This window comes from Leptonychotes weddellii, chromosome 9, assembly GCF_054177405.1.
Source record: "Leptonychotes weddellii isolate Sample4059 chromosome 9, ASM5417740v2, whole genome shotgun sequence".
In the NCBI taxonomy this organism is placed as follows: domain Eukaryota; kingdom Metazoa; phylum Chordata; class Mammalia; order Carnivora; family Phocidae; genus Leptonychotes; species Leptonychotes weddellii.
This window is the reverse complement of record NC_138377.1, coordinates 23,320,674-23,342,150: the sequence shown is the minus strand read 5'-3', so window position 1 is coordinate 23,342,150 and position 21,477 is coordinate 23,320,674. Positions and strand designations below refer to the sequence as shown.

Genomic DNA, 21,477 nt, shown 5'->3' with positions numbered 1-21,477 from the left:
AAATGTCTGAATTTCTTGGGAGGGAACATGTAGCAAAACTGACACAAGCTGAAATAGAAATTTTGAATAGCCCTGTATCTATTCAGAATATTGAATTTGTAATCAAAAACCTTTCGACAAAGAAAATCCCAGGCCCAGTAGTTTCACTTGTAATTTCTTTCAAACATTTGAGGAAGAACAGCACCAATCTTACATGAACTCTTTCAAAAATATAGGAAGGGACACTTGCCAGTTCATTTTATGATGTCAGCATTAACTATGACATCAAAACCTGACCAGAGACATTTTAAAAAAGAAGAAAATTACGGGCTAATATCTTCATGAACACAGACAAAAATTTCTTCAAAGAATATTAGCAAATTGAATCTACCAGTATAAAGAAAAAGAGTAATACATATGACTAAGTAAGGTTTTTGCTAGAAGTACAAAGTTGGTTTAACATTTGAAAATTAGTCAGTATAATTCACCATATATAAAGGAGAAAAGCTAGGTGATCATTTTATTAGATGCAAAAAAAGCATCTTACATAATTCACATTTATGAGAAAAACTCTTAGCAAATCAGGAATAGAAGGGAATTTCTTCATCTGGTAAAGACCTTCTATGAAAAATCTATTGCTAATATCATCCTTAATGGCAAAATATTGAAAGCATCCTTCTATATCAGTAATATGGCAAGATGTCCACTTTTGCCATTTGTATTCACTTTATACTAGAGGTTGTCCCAAGCTGTACAATAAAGCAAGGGCTGGGGAATAAGAGAGAAAAGGCATACAGATTGAAAAGGAAGAAATCAAATGTCTTTAGTCTTAGATGGCATGATCTGGTTAATAGGAAATCCTAAATCCTAAAGCCAGAATAGCTACAAGAACATATAAGTATACCTAGCAAGGATACATGGTCAATATACTAAAATCTATGGCATTTTAATATACTCGCAGTAAATAATTTAAAAATGAAATTTAAATTTTGTTTATGGTAGCATTTGAAAATATGAAGTTCTCAGGGATAAATTTTACAAACTATGTTCAATACCTATACAGTAAAAGCTTACTAAATATTACTGAAAGAAATGAAAGAAGCCCTAAATAAGTTGGGGAGATATGTGATGTGTATGGATTAGAAGACTTAATATTGCAAAAAGAAAAAGTTCATTCTCTACAAATTGATCTAAAAATCTGGTGTAATCCCAATCATTATTCCAGTAGATTTTTTTTTTGTAGAAATTGACTATATTTTTTTTCATCACCAGCAGAAATTGACTTAAAAAACTTTTTTTGTGTGTGTGGAAATACAAAGGACTTAAACTATCCAAAGTAATCTTGAAAAAGACTTAAGGTACCTGACTAAAGAAATACTATAATACTATAGTAAGCAAAACTGTGGCAAGTTCATCACTGGAACAGAATAAAGAGTCTAGAAATAGGCCTATATTTATATGGTCATTTGACTTTAATCAAAGGGCCCAAAGTCCAATGGGGAAAGGAAACTTTTTTTTTTTTTAGAGATGATTTTATTCAGGCTATCACAATAGGAGAAATGTTCCTTGTTTTTTTGTTTTGTTTTGTTTTGCTTTTTGGTTTTGTTTTTTTGTTTTCTGGTTTTTTTTTTTTTTAGAGAGTGTGGGGGCAGGGGAGGGGCAGAGGGAGAGAGAGAATCTTAAGAAGCCTCCACGCCCAGCGTGGGGCGTGGAGCCCAACACAGGGCTCAATCTCACGACCCTGAGATCATGGCCTGAGCCAAAATCAAGAGTCGGAGGCTCAACTGACGGAGCCACCAAGGTGCCCCAAAAGGAAACTCTTTTTAACAAATAGGGCTGGAACTGGATATCATGCTTTAGATTTTTTTTTTCAAAGATTTTATTTATTTATTTGACAGAGTGAGAGAGACAGCAAGAGAGGAAACACAAGCAGGGGGAGTGGGAGAGGGAGAAGCAGGCTTCCCACAGAGCAGGGAGCCTGACGTGGGGCTCGATCACAGGACCCTGGGATCATGACCTGAACTGAAGACAGACGCTTAGCGACTGAGCCACACAGGCATCCCGATATCATGCTTTTAAAAATGAACCTCAGCCCCTATCTCCCAGAAAAATTAGAGATGATTCATAGTCATAAACATAAAAGCTATTACTATAAAACTTCTTGGGGAAAATCTAGGAAAATATCTTTGTGAGTTGGGGCTTGGCAAAAGTTTTTAGACATGACACAGAAAGCAATACCCAAAAAGGAAAAAATGATAAGCTAGATTTCCTCAAAATTAAAAACTTTTGCTTATCCTCACATACTGTTAGGAAAGTGACTAGGCAAGCCATAGACCGAGTGAAGATACTTATCAAACAAAGGACCAATATCTAGGAAATATAATGAGCTCCTACAACTGAAGAATTAGAAGACAATAGATCAACCCTTTTACAAACGGGTGAAATATTTGAACAGACACTAACTACCAAAAGAAGGTGTGTGAGTTGCCAATACGCTCGTGAACATGGGCTTAACAACATTAGTTACCAGAGATTTGCAAATTAAAATCATGAAATACCACTAAACATCCAGCAGAATGGCCAAAATGATATCATCATGTTGTATACTTTAAATGCCTTAAATTTTATTTGTCAGTTATAGCTCAGTAAAGCTGGGGAAAAAGCCGAAGTGACCGACAACATCAAATGGTGAAGATGTGGAGCTAATGGAACTCTGATAAGTTGTCATTGGCAGCATGACCTTGTACAGGCACTTGAGAAGGAGTCTGCCAGTTTGTTAGCCTAGAAAGCTCCATGCTGAGATCTTTACCCAGAAGGAATGAAAAACATAACCACAAAACAACTTGTGCAAAAATGTTCATAGCAGCTTTATTCATAATATTCCCAAACTGGAAACAACCTAGGGGGTCCAACAACCAGAAAGTAGGCAAACTTTGGATTATTCATAGAGTGGACTAATCCTCAGCAATAAAAAGGCATAAATATGGATACACATAACATGGATGAATCTCAAAAACATACAGAATGAAAGGAGATTTACACACAAGAGTTCATACTGAATAATTCCATTTTTATAAAGTTCTAGAACAGACAAACCTAATATGTGATGAAAAAATTTAAGACAGTGGTCTCCTTTAGGAGGGTGAGGGAAGGATTGACTGGGAAGGGGCATGAGAACTTTCTGAGGAGGTAGTAACATTAGAGTTCAGGTTATGTAGTTTTAGGCATTTGTCAAAACTCATCAATGGGCATTTAATATTTGGGTATTTCAGTATATGTATTGTTTAGCTCACCAAAAAACAAAACAAAAACAACCAAAACACCAAAAGCCCTATAAAACAAATACTGAACTTGAGCAACTTAATGATTTGCATGTTAAAGCATTTAGGAGTAAAGTGCACTGACCTCTGTGTATAACTTTGAAATGCTTTAAAAATTAGATGGATTGATGGATGAATAGAAGAAGGGATGGTGGGTTATATGTGCTGAAAGAAATACAGCAATATATTCATTGCAGAAACTAGGCTGTGGGTACATGGATGTCTGTTGTACAATTCTTAAAACTTTTCTGTTTGTGTAAATATTTTCATAATAAAAAGTTGGAGAAATAAAATGAGGTAAATGTAGCTAAAAGGTATTGCAACTTATTTATAAGGAATTCAGTTGTTTATTCAAAAATATTTATGATATGTCAGCCGTATGCTGGGCGGTCTCATGGGCATCTCTGACCCAGTGATCGACAAGACAAGCATGGTCGTTAGAATTCTGTTTATCAGAAGTGTTTATCACACTTTCTCCATCATTCCCTACCTCCATTCTTTGTACTACTTGAATTTATTGCTCTATTCAGGGTTTCTTAGAAGCTCACAATTGTTATTTTAAAATATTAGATTTGTTTCATTTTCTTTATTATTTAATTGGCTAAAAATCTATTTTCATAACTATGTGCGTGGGGGGGGGAGTGCAGTGTTCATTTGTTGGGGCAATGGTAAGCTGGGTTTGAAGTATTTTTAAAGTTTATTAATTTACTTCTGGTTTCTGCCCCCATGTGTCAGGACCATCCCTATTCTTGGCCTGATTTCCTGCTCTGGAAAGAAAGTTTCTAGAAGATTTACTGTCCAGTTTATCCACTCAGAAATCCCTAAAACTCCTACGTAGACCAAAAGACACAGCCTTTCCATCATTGTCAGAGATTGAAAACTCCCAGAGAAATGAGGATGATTCCTTGACCTCAAAGGGAATACACTTTGAGTTCTAGGGAGTTCAGTTCTCTGAGAGAATTCATAGTCAACCAGTTAGATCTTGAGTTCTGAGTATACGGGCAGTCAGCTGCCTGCTTTCAGATACTGACATGGATACTTCTTTTCTGACCCAGTGACCAAGAGCCCTCTCTCTCTTTGCTGACCTAGTTACCTCTGCCTGCATGGTACTTTGCCCGATCCTTGTTTGGATTGGGCCTGATACCAGTCACTTCCCTAACTTATGATTTATCTTACTTTAACTAATGCCTAATGTAGCTGCTGCCATCCTCTTCCCATCCCACTTCCCATTCACAGCCTGATTGAACTTGGCTTTGTCCAACATCTGCTGCCTTCCCTTGTCTGTGCCTCTGACTCTACTCAACATCTGGAGAGGCCCTACCACCTCCCCCCATATCCCCCTGTAACTAAGTAGACTCTAAGGGAGAAGTTGGAATGCTTGAGACTCTGGGCCCTGGTAACATTCCTAAGACACTTCTCACATAAGTCTTAGCTCTGTGCTACCATATTCACAGGTATCAGCCATCCCTCCCCTTGTCTCAACCTCTGCTAAATCTGTATTTGTTAAATATTGTATACATTAGAAGAATATTTGTATAAGTCTGAGTAAATTATAATGAATAACAATAAAACAAACACCTGTAGCCACCACCTAGCTTAAGAATTAAAGTGTTACCAGTGTTCCCAGTCCTTCTTAGGTATAAGGTATTGGGTGGCACTTTATGGGTTCCGCAATAAACAGTCAGCCAGTATGACTGAACACTTAAAAACACTTAAACACTGTCTTCAGATATATTTTTGTTTTAACAAATGCAGACAGGCCATTAGTGAAGTTTTAACGCAGGTTCCAGTATTCCCATTTATCTGTCGAACCTTTTAGAATTCACTAGAGGTACCCTGTCCAGCCTGTTGTTGGTTACAGAATTCTGTCAAGCCGAGCCTTGGCATAAAGGAGAGAACTTTCTGAAGGCTGTAGCTACCATATTTTTTCCCCATAGACTAGCTGCTGATGGAGCACCAGAACTAAAAGTAGAGAGTATGAATTCAAAGGCCAAGCTGCATGCTGCTCTCTATGAGAGGAAGCTCCTGTCTTTGGAGGTGCGGAAACGTCGAAGACGCAGCAGCAGATTGAGGGCAATGAGGCCAAAATACCCAGGTACCTGCTGGTGAGCTTACGCCAAACTCCATTGTCCGGGTCTTGCCAGTCTGAGTTAATCGGCTTCTTAATTATACTTAATGAATCAGAACCTTCCCGATCACATACACTTAATTTTTTTGTATAGTCTTTTTCTCGGAAACTTAATTTCAAAAGGATTATATGTTTTTAAACCTCCCATTCTGTAATATTTGTACTGAAGAATAACTGAAGCATATATGTTTGGCTTTTGCTCGCTTTTCAGCATCATATAACTAGCTGATACTCTAGAAATACTTGAGGTATAAAGATACATAAATATAAAGAAATACTTTAGCTTAAGTATAATGGAATCCTGAGCGTGACTGTTCAGCTTCTTCATGATTAGGTGTTAAATCTCGTTCATCCCTTGACATTGCTGAATGGTAGAAATATTTTAACCATGAGCAGACAAGGAGGAATTTCTTTCTCTCCCGGATTCTTCCATTTTTAGGTCTGTTTGTCACTGATGACTGACTGCCTTTTCCGCCCCTCCTTCCCTCCTTTGTTGAGCACCTGTATCAGGCACGTTAGTCACTAGGGTTTTCATCGGTGAATAAAAAAGATAAGGCCTTTGTCCTCACATACCTTCCAAGTCAGTGAAAGAGAAAGATAATGAATAAATGTAGGATAGAAAGATACTCCCCTGCTCTTTGTACCTCCGTAAAAGGTGCCCTTCTAAAAACCTCTAACACACTGTAGAGATTACCCAGATGTTTGCCTGAAGTTGTGAGAGAGCCATCGGTATTATGCTGAAAAACATGAACTCTAATGAAGATGGGTTTTTAGAATGCATGAGACTGGAGAGTAATGTGTATGCTGTTCATTTTGTGCCTTTTTTGTGGTCTGACTTAGAGATGGGTTTTTACTAAAAAGATGAAAGGAAGGTATTGGGAGAGAGGAAAATTTAATCCTTTTTTCAGCAACATTAGTGATTCTTCGCATTTAGTGATCACTCAGCCAGCTGAAATGAATGTTAAAACTGAGACAGAGAGCGAAGAAGAGGAAGAAGTCGCATTAGACAATGAAGATGAAGAACAGGAGGCTTCCCAGGAGGAATCTGCAGGGTCCCTTGGAGAAAATCAAGCCAAATACACCCCCTCATTGACTGTTATGGTAGAAAATTCACCCAAAGAAAATGCCATGAAAGTTTCTGAATGGAATAATAAAAGTGAACAGTGCTGCAAAATTGAGACTCAGGAGCCAGAGCCTAAATTTAACCTGATGCAGATTCTGCAAGATAACGGCAATCTTAGGTATGTACCTTTGGTAATTATGATAGTAAAACTGGTAACTAATATTGTGTACCAGGTACTGTGCTGGGGGCTTTGCAGCCATTTCCTTTTCTTACAGCAGCCCTGGCAGGTAATGACTGTGATTTTATTATTGTTACTATTAAGGAAACTGAGCCTTAGAGAAGTTGCTTGTCCAAGGTATAGAGCTATGATCCAAACCCATGTCTCACTGGTTTGAGTGTCAGTCACTGAAAGCGCAGAGTTCAAGTGGCTCATGGTTTAGTGTAGGGATACTTACTGAGTAGGGGCCCCAATATGGACAAAGTGCCCTTAGGGCAGAGAGAAAGGAGTGACTGGTCTTGCCTGGAAAGGCTAGAGGGACATTAGGGAGGTGGTAATATTTGAACCAGGCTTTGGCTGATGAGCAGGATGTCAGGAGGGCTGAGAGGTGGCAGCTGTGTGGGAGTACCAGTAGAGGAAATAAAGGCAGAAGGTGTGAGGGTCCAGTCAAGTCATTCAGCCCCTCAGCAGACGCTTATTGAGCACCTGCTTTGTGCAGGAATTGTGCTAGGCTGGGTAGTTACATGGAGAGAGGAATGCAGTGAGAGATAAGACAGGGAAAAAAAAAATGGATGTCATTTGATCATAAAGCACTCTAAAAGGAGCTGGGACTGTATTTTCTAGATGGATAATTTTTAAGCCGATGAATGATATGGTCAGATCTTGATTTAGAAGGTAAATTCTGGTTGCACTGTGGGCCAGTGATTAAGAGGAGAATGAAAGGCAGAAAGGTGAGTTAGGGGCTGTCACAATAGTCCAGAGCCAGGAAGATGAGGCCTTGACCAGAGCCATGGCTACCGGAATGGAGAGAATGGGATGGACTGAATGAAATTTGCAAGTTAAAATGGGGAGGGCTTGGTCTCTGTAGATGTAAGAACTCCAGAGAGGCTGGATTTCCCAAACTTAGCAACTTGGCAATGCCGTCAGTCAATATAAGGAGCATAGGAGTTGGTTTCAGGAAGGAAATATGTTTCATTTGGGACACAGGTAGAAGGGCTCTGGGATGAAGTTGTTCAGTGGATAGGTGAAGATACACCTTTGAAGGTCAGAGTTGAACAGAATTGGGCAGTTGATAATTAGGAACTTCAGAGTGGGTGAGCTTGTCCAGTTCACTTTAGTCCAGCAAGCACAGGCAGGAGAAAGGAGGAGAATTGAGCCCTGGGGAAAACCAGTGTTTAATAGTAAAGAGATAGGAACTAGCAGTTAGAGAGGTAGGCATCAGCCTAGGAGGAGGGAGTGTGGTAGAAGCTCCAGAATGAGAGTTCCAAGCCGTAGTGTGCCTCAGACAGCCTGAGAGAGCATGAAGAGTAACAAGAGACTCCTGCATTTCTGACCTAGGGCCAACTTGTGAGTTGTGAGAAATTGTGAGTTGTGGAAATAAGAAAGCCAAGTGCAAGCCAACTTTTTCAGAGGATTTGGCAATGAAAGGGAGGTGAGAACACATAGTGAGAGCAAGCTAAGAGAAAAGGATTTTTTTTTTTTTTTTTAAAGATGAGGATTCTGGAGCTTATTTATAGACTAGGGGAAGGGTTTGATGGAAAGAGGATTAGGGGCACCTGGGTGGCTCAGTCGGTTAAGCATCTGACTCTTGATTTTGGCTCAGGTCATGATCTCAGGGTTGTGAGATTGAGCCCTGCATCAGCTCCCCACTCAGCACAGTCTACTTGAGATTCTCTCTTTCCCTCCACCCTCCCCCTGCTCATGCTCTCTCTCTCTAAATAAATAAAATCGTTAAAAAAAAAAAAAAAAAAGGAAAGAGGATTAGAGATGCAGAAATGGATATATATTGATAGGAAGGGCCCTAAAGGAAGGTGGAAAGAGGCCACTGGAGGGGTATCTCTTACTATAAGTCAGAAAGAAAGCACTATGGGATGAATGCAGTAGTTAGAAGTGAAAGGGGAAGAAAGGCTAGGTATTTATGCATTTTGGCCTTTATTTTCTACATTAGAGGTCAGTTCTTATATTGCAAGGGTGGGTGGGTAACATCGGGGGTTTGGGGGAGTGGGGAGATCAAGTTAAGGTTTGGAACAGCGTCATGGAGAATAGCAGTAGTTCTGTTGAGTGGAGAGCACACCAAACTGTCCGAAGACCTGGACTCTTGCTTTTTAGGGTTCACCAATGGACTGTGTGATCATGGGCTGGTCAGAGAGAGCTTCTCCACGTCTCAGTTTCCTTTTCCTTTAGGCCAAGGTATGGGGTTAGACAAATGTTTTTCAAACTGTGCTTTCTGGAGGGGAAAAAAGATTCCACTGAATTGAAATAGAACATTTGAAAACCACTGGACTATATTCTAAGGCCCTTTCCAGCAATAACATTCTACTTAGCTGTTGTAGAAATAAATTATTTCTTCATAAATCTCATGGATCTGACTTTCAATGAGTAAACTTGTAGTTGCCTGGTGTGTTAATGCAAATTAGTGGTTTTTAGACTCTGTTCCCTGGAGCTACCCATCATTCTGTGGGGCATCTCCGTGGCTACTGAGGGGTCTCAGGGAGGTCGTGGCAAGGATTCGAGACTCTCGGCCCTAGCATTTAGTTGTGTAATTTTTATAATGAGGATCCATATAAGCTTAATTTTTTAAAAAAAATAAGGGGTTTTTAGTTTAAATCATTCTAGTTTTCATTCTTTCATCTTTTTGGGTTTGTTGCAAATGACTAGCTGACCAAGGTGAACAGTACCTTAGGGCCAGTCTCAGAATGAACAACCCCGGGTTCTTTCAATGAGGTTTATAGAAATGGAAAGCTCAGTACTTGTTCATTTGATTTGTGGCAATGATTTGCAATGAAACAATAATTGACATCTCAGCCTCCAAGTGATAATTCTCTTATCCAAAAGACCTTCATGTTTTAGCATTAGAGGAATAATTAATAAAATCAGGTATTCTACTTTGGAGATGTCTGAAATGAAATATTGAATGTTTCTACCTCATTCGATAGCAGGTGAATTTGTGGACCAAAATTAAGAATCTTTTTCACTTATTTTGTCTTGAAAATAATCCTGTTGTGGGGGTAAGGCTTTTGGGAATGGTTGAGGGGAAAGTGGCATGTGGTCTCCAGGAGAACAAGGGTGTAAGTGTTGCCCTTGTTGAGAAACATTTGAAAATATAAATTTGTTTTTTCTTTTTTTCTTTTTTTTTTAGGATTTTATTATTTGACAGAGAGAGACACAGCGAGAGAGGGAAGACAAGCAGGGGGAGTGGGGGAGGGAGAAGCAGGCTTCCCGCTGAGCAGGGAGCCCGATGCGGGGCTTGATCCCAAGACCCTGGGATCATGACCTGAGCCGAAGGCAGATGCTTAATGACTGAGCCACCCAGGCGCCCCTAAATTTGTTTTTTCAAAATCATATTGTACTCCCATAAACTGTCCCCATTAGTAAAAAAGATGTAGCCTGACTTATATTTTATGCTCTGAAGATCTGTATTAAACTCTCAAGAGCAAATCTACTTCTCAACCTGACTCCCCTCCCCTTCAGTCCTTCTAGCACATATATAGAAGTTAGACTTAGATCTTCTTAGGATGTCCACTTTACTCTGGACAAGTCGTTCATCCTAATTTTGGAGGAACAGTGAGTAGAAAGCATTCAGTGATTGCATGTGTGAGGATTGTAAACAAAGTTTGTGTTGGGCCCTAATCTTCGCTGATGTAATTTTGGCTAGAGTGTCAGAAGGCCGATCAGCTGAAGTAACCAAAATCTCTCCTGAAGGAAAACAGATCTGCTACAAATAACAGCTGAAGCGAAAATCATCAGTGTGTCTCTGGTATTTCTATCTTCTAAACCATAGCTTGAATAGATTTCCTTATTTCCAGCCTAGACCACCAAGCAGAAATCTGCTGGGTTTTTCGGTGATGCCGCTGAGGTACTTTTTACTATATGTAAAGATTTCTTTTTCCCACTGAACATCTGGGCCCGTCCTAGCCTGTCAGTTCATCTATGCCAAACTCTGTTGGACCTCACTCATTTGTTCTGGGCTTCAGCCATTCCCGTCTTGTAGTTGAGAAAAGCATGACCTTAAAATTTGGTCTCAAAAGTTCCTTTGTAGGATTTATCTATTTCCTGCTTTGGAGGCCTTTGCACACTAGAAATATTAGTTGCCATAGCAAAAGAATACTTTTGCACCAACTGATGAGTACATAAGGGACTCCAACGCAGAAAAACCTTTCTACATTAATGCATATGTTATTGTGAAGATTCAGTACTTTTCCCGTCTATTTCCCCCGAGAAAGTTATTAAAAAGTTCAGAGATAAGGTATAAGAGTAGGAAACCTGATTTCCTATTCTTGTTTGATTTTTTTTCTCCCGTGTTAATAATAGAGAAAATAAATAAGATTCTTTAATAGAAAAAAAAAATCTCATGTACTCTGTAGAAGGTATCTTTAGTCAATGACTGCATGATGGGCTTCATTTTTCTTAGCCATCCTAATAGGAGGATCCTCACAGTCCACTTTGAGTGAGACAAGTACACATTTGGTAGGCTTACCATTCTGTCTCGTAACGGTATGTTGTTTCGGATTTCTATAGCAAAGTGCAGGCCCGAATAGCATTCTCTGCCTATCTCCAGCATGTTCAAATTCGCCTGATGAAGGACAGTGGAGGTCAATCGTTCAGTGCCAGTTGGGCTGCCAAAGAGGATGAACAGATGGTGAGACTCTTCTTGTTGGAACGTTTTTACTTTCCCTGTTTCTTTCCTTCTCCTCCTCCTCCTCCTCCTCTTCCTACTTTCAACTAGGGTAAAGAGCAATATATTCTTCTGGTGAAAGAGTTGTTCCACACTATAGATTATAGATTTACTTTAATGTGAAGTAAATCTTTGATCTGGGGCCATGTTCATTACACTCTGTTGAGGGCATCAGTTTATTTCATCCTGAAAATGGAAATTGATTGCTCATTAGACGTCAGGCACTGTGCAAAGCCCTCAAAAAGAATAACAATTTATAGCCCTTTCACTCTTTGATTTTCCCGTTGCGTTAACTCTTTGACGTAGGCACTGTAATCCCCATTTTGTAGCTGAGGCAACAAAGACCTAGAGCACGGCCGTAATTTGCCTCTTGTCCCACAGCTTGTGTGTGGGGAGACTGAAAATTGAACTCACAGGTTACAATTGTACATTATTTGCTCTTCTCTTGTTTCCATGCATCACAAGGCATATGTTTTCTGTCCTGAGGGGGTGGCATTAACCCTGTGAAAGCACTTTATTATAGGCCCTCGGAGAATGTACCATCCTCCATTTTAATGTTATTTCTCTACTAGTTGAAATTTTATAAAGTTCTTATTAGATGACTGGAAACAAACTGTGTAATAATTTTTGCTGTGTATCAGTCATTTGAACATGCCTAGGATTTAGCATTCTAGCACGGTTATTCTTTTTGAATTGGAATGACAGGGAACTTCATGCTCTTTGGTAAGGTCAACGCTTATAGAAGAAGCCACAGTCCTTCTGTAGCCTTTTGACCACAGGGATCTGTCACCCACAAGAGAGGGACCTCTAAGTCTGAGAAAGCTGCATCCTTTGTCCAACTCAGTGGTGACCCTACCATAATTTTCAGTTCTCCACATACGAGAGGCATACGATATGCCAGGCTTATTATAAAAAACATGATGGAAATCCCAGAAAACAACTTGTGAATTTAAAGTAGCCAATACAACCAGAGATAAAACCTTGTGTGTTGTGAATAATCCTTCAACCATCAGTGGAAAATGTTAGCTCTGCTCTTTCCAAGTGGAAAATTGAAACTGCCTTTTTGAGAGTCAGTTTGTCTGCTCCACTGTGAAAAAATAATGTTTTAACATAACAGCTTAAGCCACCCTATAGTAAAGACAGCAGAGTAGAATCGTGAAATCCAACCTCTGGTTATGAGGCTATTCCTTCATGCTGGAGCAAATTGGCACCAAAGGACAATGAGCCAAAATCAAATTCAGGAATAAAAAAGAGCTCAGAATAGAGTAATCCCTGCAAGCGCTTGGAACTCACACAGGATTTCGGAGGGGGGGGGTTTGTTTACGAGAATACTTAGGATCATCACCGCAAAACTTAATACCAGTTCTGTGCATTCCTGTTTGAAAATCTAGCTAGAGAGCAAACCCTAACCCATTCCCTGATGATTGCGGCGGCGGTCTTGTTGAGGAAGGTAGGGGTAGAATTGTCTTCTCTGCCCCAAGTTAGGGTTAGAGATTCTTTATCATATAACTCACAGGAGGCACATCAATAGAAGATCCTCAAATCTATCATCTTAAGGCAATTTTATCATGTTGTGGGGGTGTGGGGAGGGAAGGAACAATTCTCTTTAAGGCCCTTAGTCTCACAAAATCTCTCTTGGAAGCATTTGTCATACTGTGAGTGATCTGATTGGTATCTGTTCAGATTTCAGAATCCTTTGCCCCATGCCAAGTGAGATGTACTCTTTGTACCGCTTAATGACTTTTCTCTGTGCCCCCCCGCCTCCCCGCCTCCCCACCAACTCCCTTCCCCATGGGGAAGGAAAAAAGACGCCACCACCTCTCACATACAGAGTATTGGTTCTTTCTTTTTCTTCAACACTAAACTTTTTAAATGAGCGGTTTCTATTCTTTATTACCCATGCTCTTCTTAGTCTCTTCCTTCTATTCCCTTCTCTACTGAAAGTGTTCTCTTGAAGTTATCTCACAATGGCCAGATCCAGGGCCTTGTTTTGGTCTTGGTCCTGGTCCTTTTCAGCTCTGGTCTCTTGGAAGATTTTGACATGGGGCCTTTAATTCCCTTGGCTTCCATGACACTCTTTTCTCCTCGGGTTTTTTTTTGGTAAATTTCTGGTGTTTCTGCCATGGATTTTTGTTTTGTTTTGTTTTGTTTTCTGATTCTTCCTCCTCTTTCCTATCTCTAAATGAATATGAATATTTCTGTATTCTTTCTCTTCCTTCTCACCTTTGATGATTTCATCTGCTCCCATGGTTTTAATTTCCACTGTCTGTCCTTGAAAGCTACTTTCCCTAAGTAGCTTTCTCTGATCACCCTATTAGAAGTGATATCTGCACTTTGATTTATTATACTACCATTTGCATGTGAGTTGTGGTACTTTTACAGTTCCTTCTTTAATATATAATTTTTTGCATACATATTTATTGATTTTCTGATTGCCAGCTTATTGAGGGAAGAGTACGTTTCTTTTGTTTTGTCTCTCTGTATCCTTCTTATGCCTAATGTTTTTGCTCTGGGTCTTATTTGTTGAAATGTATAGTGTACCTGTTCTCATATCTCTGTTGGGTAAACCCTTCATAGCCTGTCTTCTGTTGCTTAGCATAATCCCTGCTCTCCCCCCGCCCTCCCCCACCGCCGATGACTCTTAATAGGAGCTAGTGGTTCGCTTCCTTAAACGAGCGTCCAGTAACCTCCAGCACTCACTGAGGATGGTATTACCCAGTCGACGATTGGCACTTCTGGAACGCAGAAGAATCTTGGCCCACCAACTGGGTGATTTTATTATTGTATACAACAAGGTAGGTGGTTTATCTCTTACTCTTGTGTTTTAGATTGTCATACACTATGAGCAGCAAGCTAGAAGCCTGTGTCCAGCTGGGTGGAGAGGTCCTTCTCTTTTCTAGTGTTGTCAACCCTTGTGTGTAACTGTTACAGGGAGCTGGACTTCACTCCTTAACCTAGCTTGTCTGAAAAGCTGCTTATTACTTCTGAAAGCCCAGTGGCCATAGTTAATGCTTATCAAAAAGCATATTCCCTCTGAGTGCTATTGTATCTGAGATGAATCCTGGACTATGTGAATTTGCATTGTCATTATTATGCCTTTAAACAGTGGTGAATTGACTATTTGAGAGCAAATTAACTGTGGATTTAATAGAATGACATAATTTTCTTTCCTGAGAGAGTTATACTTTGTATTTGAGAACATCTTAGATGGTGACATCATTTTACAGACAAGACCAGGAAATGTACTACTTGGTTAGAATATTTTTCAAAGCATCTGATATCCAAAGGGTATTTGGGAGAAAAAAAGTATAGTTATTTTGCAGAAGGGAAAACTGAGGAAATTTAAATGGCATTTGTAAAGATGTGTGGAATAAATAGTAGAATATTAATATACCAAATCGATAGCTGTGATTTACTCCAGATCTGTTGAGAATTTTGGTATGTCTTATATAAGTGAAGAATTTACTCAGTTTGGATGCTGGTAGAGGAGTACCTTCCAAGACCTATCTTTCGTCTCCCTAATTGTAACAAAATACAGTATCTCTGTTGTCATACTGTTAAAGCTGCAAGGGTGAGCACAGATGTTACTAAGCTAAAAAGAACTATAAAGTTCTTTTTGAATGGGTTATGTGGGCAGAAAGTAAAAACATGATAAAAATTTACATTTATTCTGCAACTTTTATTTGGAAATTCCAAAATATTTTATGAAATAATGGCAGAGAATAATATATCAAATTTATAGGTGGCAAAAGTACATGGAGGAAGTAAGTGTCTTTACTATAAAGACAAATTAACCCAATGGTAATGAAACCAGATGATGAAGTATGCATTTATCAGGAGTCAGTTTTATCTTATTGTTTTCCTGTGTGGGTTGGGGACTGGGTAGGAAACAGAACAGATGGCTGAAAAGAAATCGAAGAAGAAACTTGAAGAAGAAGAGGAAGATGGGGTGAATACAGAAAACTTTCAGGAGTTCATCAGACAAGCAAGGTAGAAGATATTCTTGATTAATAAAACCTATCTTTATCTGCCAGACTGCCCATTCAATTCTTAATATTTCCTTGTTTCTAACATATGGATGTGAGTGAAATCACTCTCAGAATGAGAAAAAGAGTTTCATAGGCTTGGCCTCTCCATATTTCAGCCAATTATGTTGTTGTTGTCATGGTTTCAGTTATCAAAACACTGCTGCTGGGTATCTGGGCTGTATTTCTAGACAGCCTTCAAAGTACACACCACTTGAAGTGCTGAGAGAGCCCTTTGGAAAGTTGAAGTTAGAGGCTTCCAGTGTTTACTGGATCTGAATTTATCCCTGACCTATTGATGCAGTGGTGATGACCAAATTTTGCCTACATTGAGTGGGCTGAGGAATTGGCAGTTTCTCAGCACTGTGAGGGTTACGCCTAATTTATATAAAATAGAACAGGTTCTTCATGTGTAGAGTTAACCTTTAAGGATTGAAAATCTCAGCATTCAGCTCTATCTTGATATAAATCAGTCATGCCATTTTGTCCATTGACAATATGTTTCCAAAGGAAGAGGTAACAAAGGCATTTCATTTAAAATTTTGTAAGACTCACACTGGAGGGCCTTTTTCTAAAACAGAGAGTCATACAAAACTAGTCAAATAAAGGATAAAACATCTGTATCACCCCATTAATTAGTCTTCAACCATCAAAGTCACTGTGGGGAGAAGAGCAGGAGAAAATCGATTCTCTCTTGGTTTATGAAGTTAAATCAGGTGGTGAGTTATATAGTCTTATATTATCATATAAGATAATATGATCTGTGTTTAAGACCTTGTACAGACCTAAGGATAGCCTCACTATCATGCGCTTAAAAACTCACAGCAAACAAAGACATCATTTTGTAGGAGTTTATAATCGTGTAATGTTACTTTGTTAACATTCTTGGGTCTTGAGTTCTATGATTGATAATTCAGGCATAGAAGCAAAACAAGAAATGGTTTCTCATGGGCGCCTGGGTGGCTCAGTTGGTTAAGCGACTGCCTTCAGCTCAGGTCATGATCCTGGAGTCCCGGGATCGAGTCCCGCTTCGGGCTCCCTGCTCAGCGGGGGGTCTGCTTCTCCCTCTGCCCTCTTCCCTCTCGTGCTCTCTGTCTCTCATTCTCTCTCAAATAAATAAATAAAATATTTAAAAAAATAAAAAAGAAAAAAAAAAAAGAAATGGTTTCTCCTATCAACATTATAAAAATCGGAAAGAAAAACTAGAGTATGTTCAGAAAATTACTCTACTTTAAAAGTTAAAAGATTAATATTCTGTTCTTCCTAGGGATCTTCAAGATCCTTATAATATAAAAAAAGAAAAGAAAAGCCAATTTTTTGAAAAGTGATGTGTATTCCCTTACCAGGCCTAACTGGATGCTAAAAATGAATTCCATGTACTAAGACAAATGATACAGAGTTGGAGATAAAATATGCTGGAACATATTTATTACTGTTGTACATCTAGTGTTGATTGTTGGAAATTTCTGCTAGCATCAGCTCGTTTATTACATTTGGGGTGGTACCCGGATACCTCCATCGAGGTTGGTAAATGCAGATCCCTGCAGGAGTCAGGCAAGGAAACACAGATTATGAAGTGGGCGAAGATTAAGAGAAGAGGCATCAAGCAGTTTGTATTTTGATCAACCTTAACCTTTCCCTTTCCCTTTCTGTGAAGGGCCAAATAAAACACACAGACAGGCAGAGGCAATCACCCGTTTATAATCTCAGCTGCACGTGGATCTTTAATAGTTACTTGAGGTACTTTGTGGCATTTGGCTACTCTGGAGACTGTGGGGTTTACCCTGAGATTCATAAAAGCGGTTTCCTAGGTTGTCATCACAGTGTATTCTGAAGATGGGGTATAGGTTTTTTGTGATAACACAGGAATACTTTGCCTATTTAAAGGCCACTCATCTGGAATACAGCCTGGCTCCAGGAAAAAAAAATGCAGAAGGCCATTGAGAACCTCCCACAGGTGTTGAAAAATCCATGCATAATATGTTTACTAGAAGAATCCTGTGGGCCCTCATCAGATTCCTTATACTTTCCATTTTGTGGATGTTCATAAAGTGCATATAATTTTAATATCTGAAATGACCTAGAACCATCTCGTTCCATCTCCTTCATTGTATAGATGGTTAGGGAACTCTTCATATGGTTATGCTGGTAGGTCTCCTTATTTCTGACGTAGGGAATTAAAATGACAAGGGTCTCCTTTAATGAACACATTTCAGTTATCTGGAAGTGGGGGGCAAACTGTGAAGGGCCAGATAATAAATATTTCAGACTGTGTAGGATACCTATGATCTTCATAGCATATTCTTCTCTAAAAAGATAAAAACCAGTTTTAGCAGGGAGCCATACAAGAATATGTTGCTCATCAGCTTGTCAGTTTTGACCCCATAAAGTTTGTAGTTTTTTGACCTCTAATATAGAACATGGCTATCCAATAGAACTTTCTGTGTTGTAGCCACTGAGTACGTGAAATGTGGCTAGTCTGAGAAGAATCTTTAAATGTACTTAATTTTAATTCATTTAAACTGAAATCATCATATATGCCTCCTGACTACCGTATTAGACAGTGCATCTCGAATATTCACTTTGGGATGAAGAAAGCCTTATCATGCTTTAATTTTTTTAGACGGCTTTGTTTGTATTCCTATTTAACCATCTATTATTAGGGAATTTTCAGCTTGTACTTTTCATTTTCCCCTTCTCCAGCTGACTCCATTTCCAGAATAAAATCTGGTGGAAAGATTTTCCAGAACAGCTTCCTGTTCTGACCATACTCTCTCTCCTCGTTTCAGTGAGGCTGAACTGGAGGAGGTGTTGACTTTTTATACCCAAAAAAACAAGTCTGCAAGTGTCTTCCTGGGGACTCACTCAAAAAGTTCTAAAAACAGCAACAGTTATTCTGATAGCGGGGCAAAGGGTGGTAAGTATGATGGTTTATTAATGAAAAATAAGAAGAACAAGTGAAAAAATGAGACATGCGAAAAGAGCCAAGAATCATGTGCTGCGTAAGCACTATCAGACTCCAAGATGGTGAAGTATTGCAGTGTGGGGGTCGGGGCTGAGGAGGCATTCCATTTTTGTCCTCAGAACAAGAGGGACATGGTCTGATTTTTTTTTTTTTTTTCACGAAAATTAACAGCAGAGAGCTTTTCAAGACAAGCTAATAATGGCTAACATTTAAGGGAGTGCTCATATTACTATAATCTGCTGGATGTGATCTAATTTTTTTACTTTTAAAAACCATATGGAGTGGGTGCTATTATTCAACTTCTTTATACAGATGAGAAAACAGAAGCTGAAAGAGACTGAGTAACTTGCTCAAGGATCCCCTCCACGGTGCAGTGGGATGAGAATTTGAACCTTCATCTGCCCGACTCAAAGCTTGTGCTCTTAATCTGTGCTCTTCTGCCTTTCCTAATAGTTATTTCCCATTCCTTTTAAGTTTTTTGCTTCCTCTGGCTTAGCAGCATTGGCATTTGGGGTAGAAGAATTATTTGTTGCGTGGGACTCTTCCATACCTGGTGGGATGTCTAATATCCTTAGTCCCACATCCTAAATGCCTTTAGCTTTCTTCAGTCACTGTGATAGCCCAGAATGTTCCCACGCATTTCTAAAAGAGCTCACGGCGGGGGAACTCTGTGATTGGGGATTTTGGAATTAATGTGGACCGAACTCTCTAGCTCATGTCATATGATCAAAAAATAGCAGTGATGTTCTGTTATAAACAAAGCTTTGTGCCTTAAAGTAAGATTCATTTAAAATCTAGATGGGAAGTGTAAGACATAGGAAATCTACACCAATTCTGTCACTATGCTGAGCACTAAATTCAAGGACGGAGACTCGTTCCCTGCTGTTAAGACTACCATAGTCTAATGTGGAAATAGCGAGGATAATTGGTCATTTAAAATGTGGAGTGAGTGTTCCAAAGAAACAGTGTTGATGTTTTAAAAACTGTTTTGATTCAGAGGCTAGTCTACAAAAGCCTATTTATATTGAGCTCACTGTATACTTGAATGATACTTCTAGAAGTCCCCAGGTCAGCCCTCTTCTTTGAGCTGTCCTAGCTTATCTAAGTTCTGAAGTTAGTTGATTCATCTGTTTATTCATTCCTTCTACACATTTTTCCTGAGCACCTGTTGTGTGTCAGACATTGTGATGGTTGCTAGGTATACAGTGACCAGGGCTGTCCTAGGACCTTGACTTCATAAGGTTTATTGTCTAGTAGATAGAATTGGGTGAGTAAATGTAGGAAGAAGGTTGGTGGAAGCTTTGAGAAGCTCCTGTAACAGTGCTGAGGAAGAGAGGTTGAAGAGTTCTTACAATGAGGTTGGGGTAGAGAAAAGCGCGTTAACCTAGAGAGGTGAGGGCCTACAGTGGTGTTCAGATAAGTAACTTCTTCCCTGGGGAAGCCCTGACAGTATGTCCTGACAGCATCTGTTTGTACAAATGGGTCCCTGAAAATTCTGGGGTTCATGTGTTAAGGATGACCTCTGCGTAAGAAGATCTGTACCTATGTAGACCTAACAGGAATAACTAGAGAGGCAGTTGGAAGGCCCCAATTAAGGAAACAATGCTTTGACATCTGATAGTATCTGGACTGATTTCAAACATGAGCAAACACATGTGTGACAGTTACCACCACTGCTGGTGGTGATGGGCAGAAAATAATTCTTGTGTCCTCATTCTTTCATTCTGAAAGATGATAGGTAAAATGGCCTTTCTTAAGTTTTTATACGAACTAGCCCTGAAAAAGATTCTGGAGTATTTCTGCAAGTACATGATTAGCCCTGGCTGTCCTGTTTCAAAATCCTGTGGTAGGAAAAAACTAGTTTATTAGAGTGGAATTTATTTATTAGAGTGATTTTGTCATGAATATACTGATCACCCTATTTCAAGTAAACTCACTCAGCTTGCTCAAGTAAAACCAAGAAGTTTACTTGAAGATACAGAGCTATTATGGGCGCCTAGGTGGCTCAGTCAGTTAAGCGTCTGACCCTTGCTTTCGGCTCAGGTCATGATCTCAGGGTCATGAGATGGAGCCCTGTGCAGGCTCCATACTGGGTGTGCAGCCTGCTTAAGATTCTCTCTCTTCCGGGGCACCTGGGTGGCTCAGATGGTTAAGTGTCTGCCTTCGGCTCAGGTCATGATCCCAGGGTCCTGGGATCGAGCCCCGCATCGGGCTCCCTGCTCGGCGGGGGGCCTGCTTCTCCCCCTCCCTCTGCTTCTCCCCCTACTCATGTTCTCTCTCTCTCTCTGTATCTCTGTGTCTGGAATGAATAAAAAAAAAAAAAAAAAAAATCTTTAAAAAAAAAAAAAGATTCTCTCTCTTCCTCTGCCCCTCTCCCCCCACCATTCTCATTCATAAGTAAATAAATAAATAAATAAGAGCAAGCAAGAAAGATTAGATACAGAGTTATTGTAGTATCCAGGTACCTTGCCAACAAATATTGGGGCTGTTCTTTCTGTCTCTTGGTTGTTGCACTGCTCCATATGTATTATGATTTCTTTGCTCCAGTGGGTACCACCAACAAGCTTGGTTTCTTAGTTTCCCTAGTTTGAATTCTTGGTAGAGGCATCTGACTGCCCTTACTTATTATTATTATTTTTTTTTCTTTTCTTTTCCAGGCATGTCCTAGCTTGTTGCCATCCATGGATGGCTGTCCTGGGTTTAAGTATTTTTCCCTGGTTCAGTTAGCTGGAGCTGGGGTTGGGGATGATTGGGAATCTTTTGGTTGGTTGCCCACTCAACAGGGCTGTGGATGTGGCCAGCCTTGGGAAAGTATGGTGGGGTATGCAATGTTCCTGGGATTAATTATGAATTGTGTTATATTTTGGAAACAAAATTATATGTAGAGCATTTGTATTTATTTTCTGTTTCAGATCACCCTGAGACGATGGCCGAAGTGAAAATAAAGCAGCCCAAACAGCAGCAGGCCACAGAAATTCACTGTGATAAATTATCTCGTGAGTGACTTCAAACCTACATAGATTTGCCGCTCTCTGATAAATCCCTAAAAGGGGAGAAAAAAAGTCATCAGATTGTAAATGATTCTAAAGTGTAAGGCATTACCCC

At 39.6% G+C, this 21,477-nt stretch overlaps 1 protein-coding gene across 13 annotated transcripts in view; it reads left to right on the top strand.

Annotated features, from left to right (window-relative positions):
• Positions 1-21,477, top strand: part of TTLL5 (tubulin tyrosine ligase like 5) — a 254,676-nt gene that overhangs the window by 90,052 nt on the left and 143,147 nt on the right. For 9 of the 13 annotated variants that reach the window (XR_014148340.1, XR_014148339.1, XR_014148337.1 and 6 more), the window contains exons 21-27: positions 5,237-5,404; positions 6,336-6,668; positions 11,226-11,346; positions 14,031-14,177; positions 15,269-15,372; positions 18,197-18,324; positions 21,285-21,368. Coding sequence is in view for 9 of the 13 variants with exons in the window: in XM_081830184.1 (XP_081686310.1) it covers positions 5,237-5,404; positions 6,336-6,668; positions 11,226-11,346; positions 14,031-14,177; positions 15,269-15,372; positions 18,197-18,324; positions 21,285-21,368 (1,085 nt within the window). In the remaining 4 variants the exon portion in view is untranslated. The remainder of the gene's footprint in view (positions 1-5,236; positions 5,405-6,335; positions 6,669-11,225; positions 11,347-14,030; positions 14,178-15,268; positions 15,373-18,196; positions 18,325-21,284; positions 21,369-21,477) is intronic. The other 4 variants (XM_081830183.1, XM_081830180.1, XM_081830179.1 and 1 more) reach the window with 1 other exon arrangement.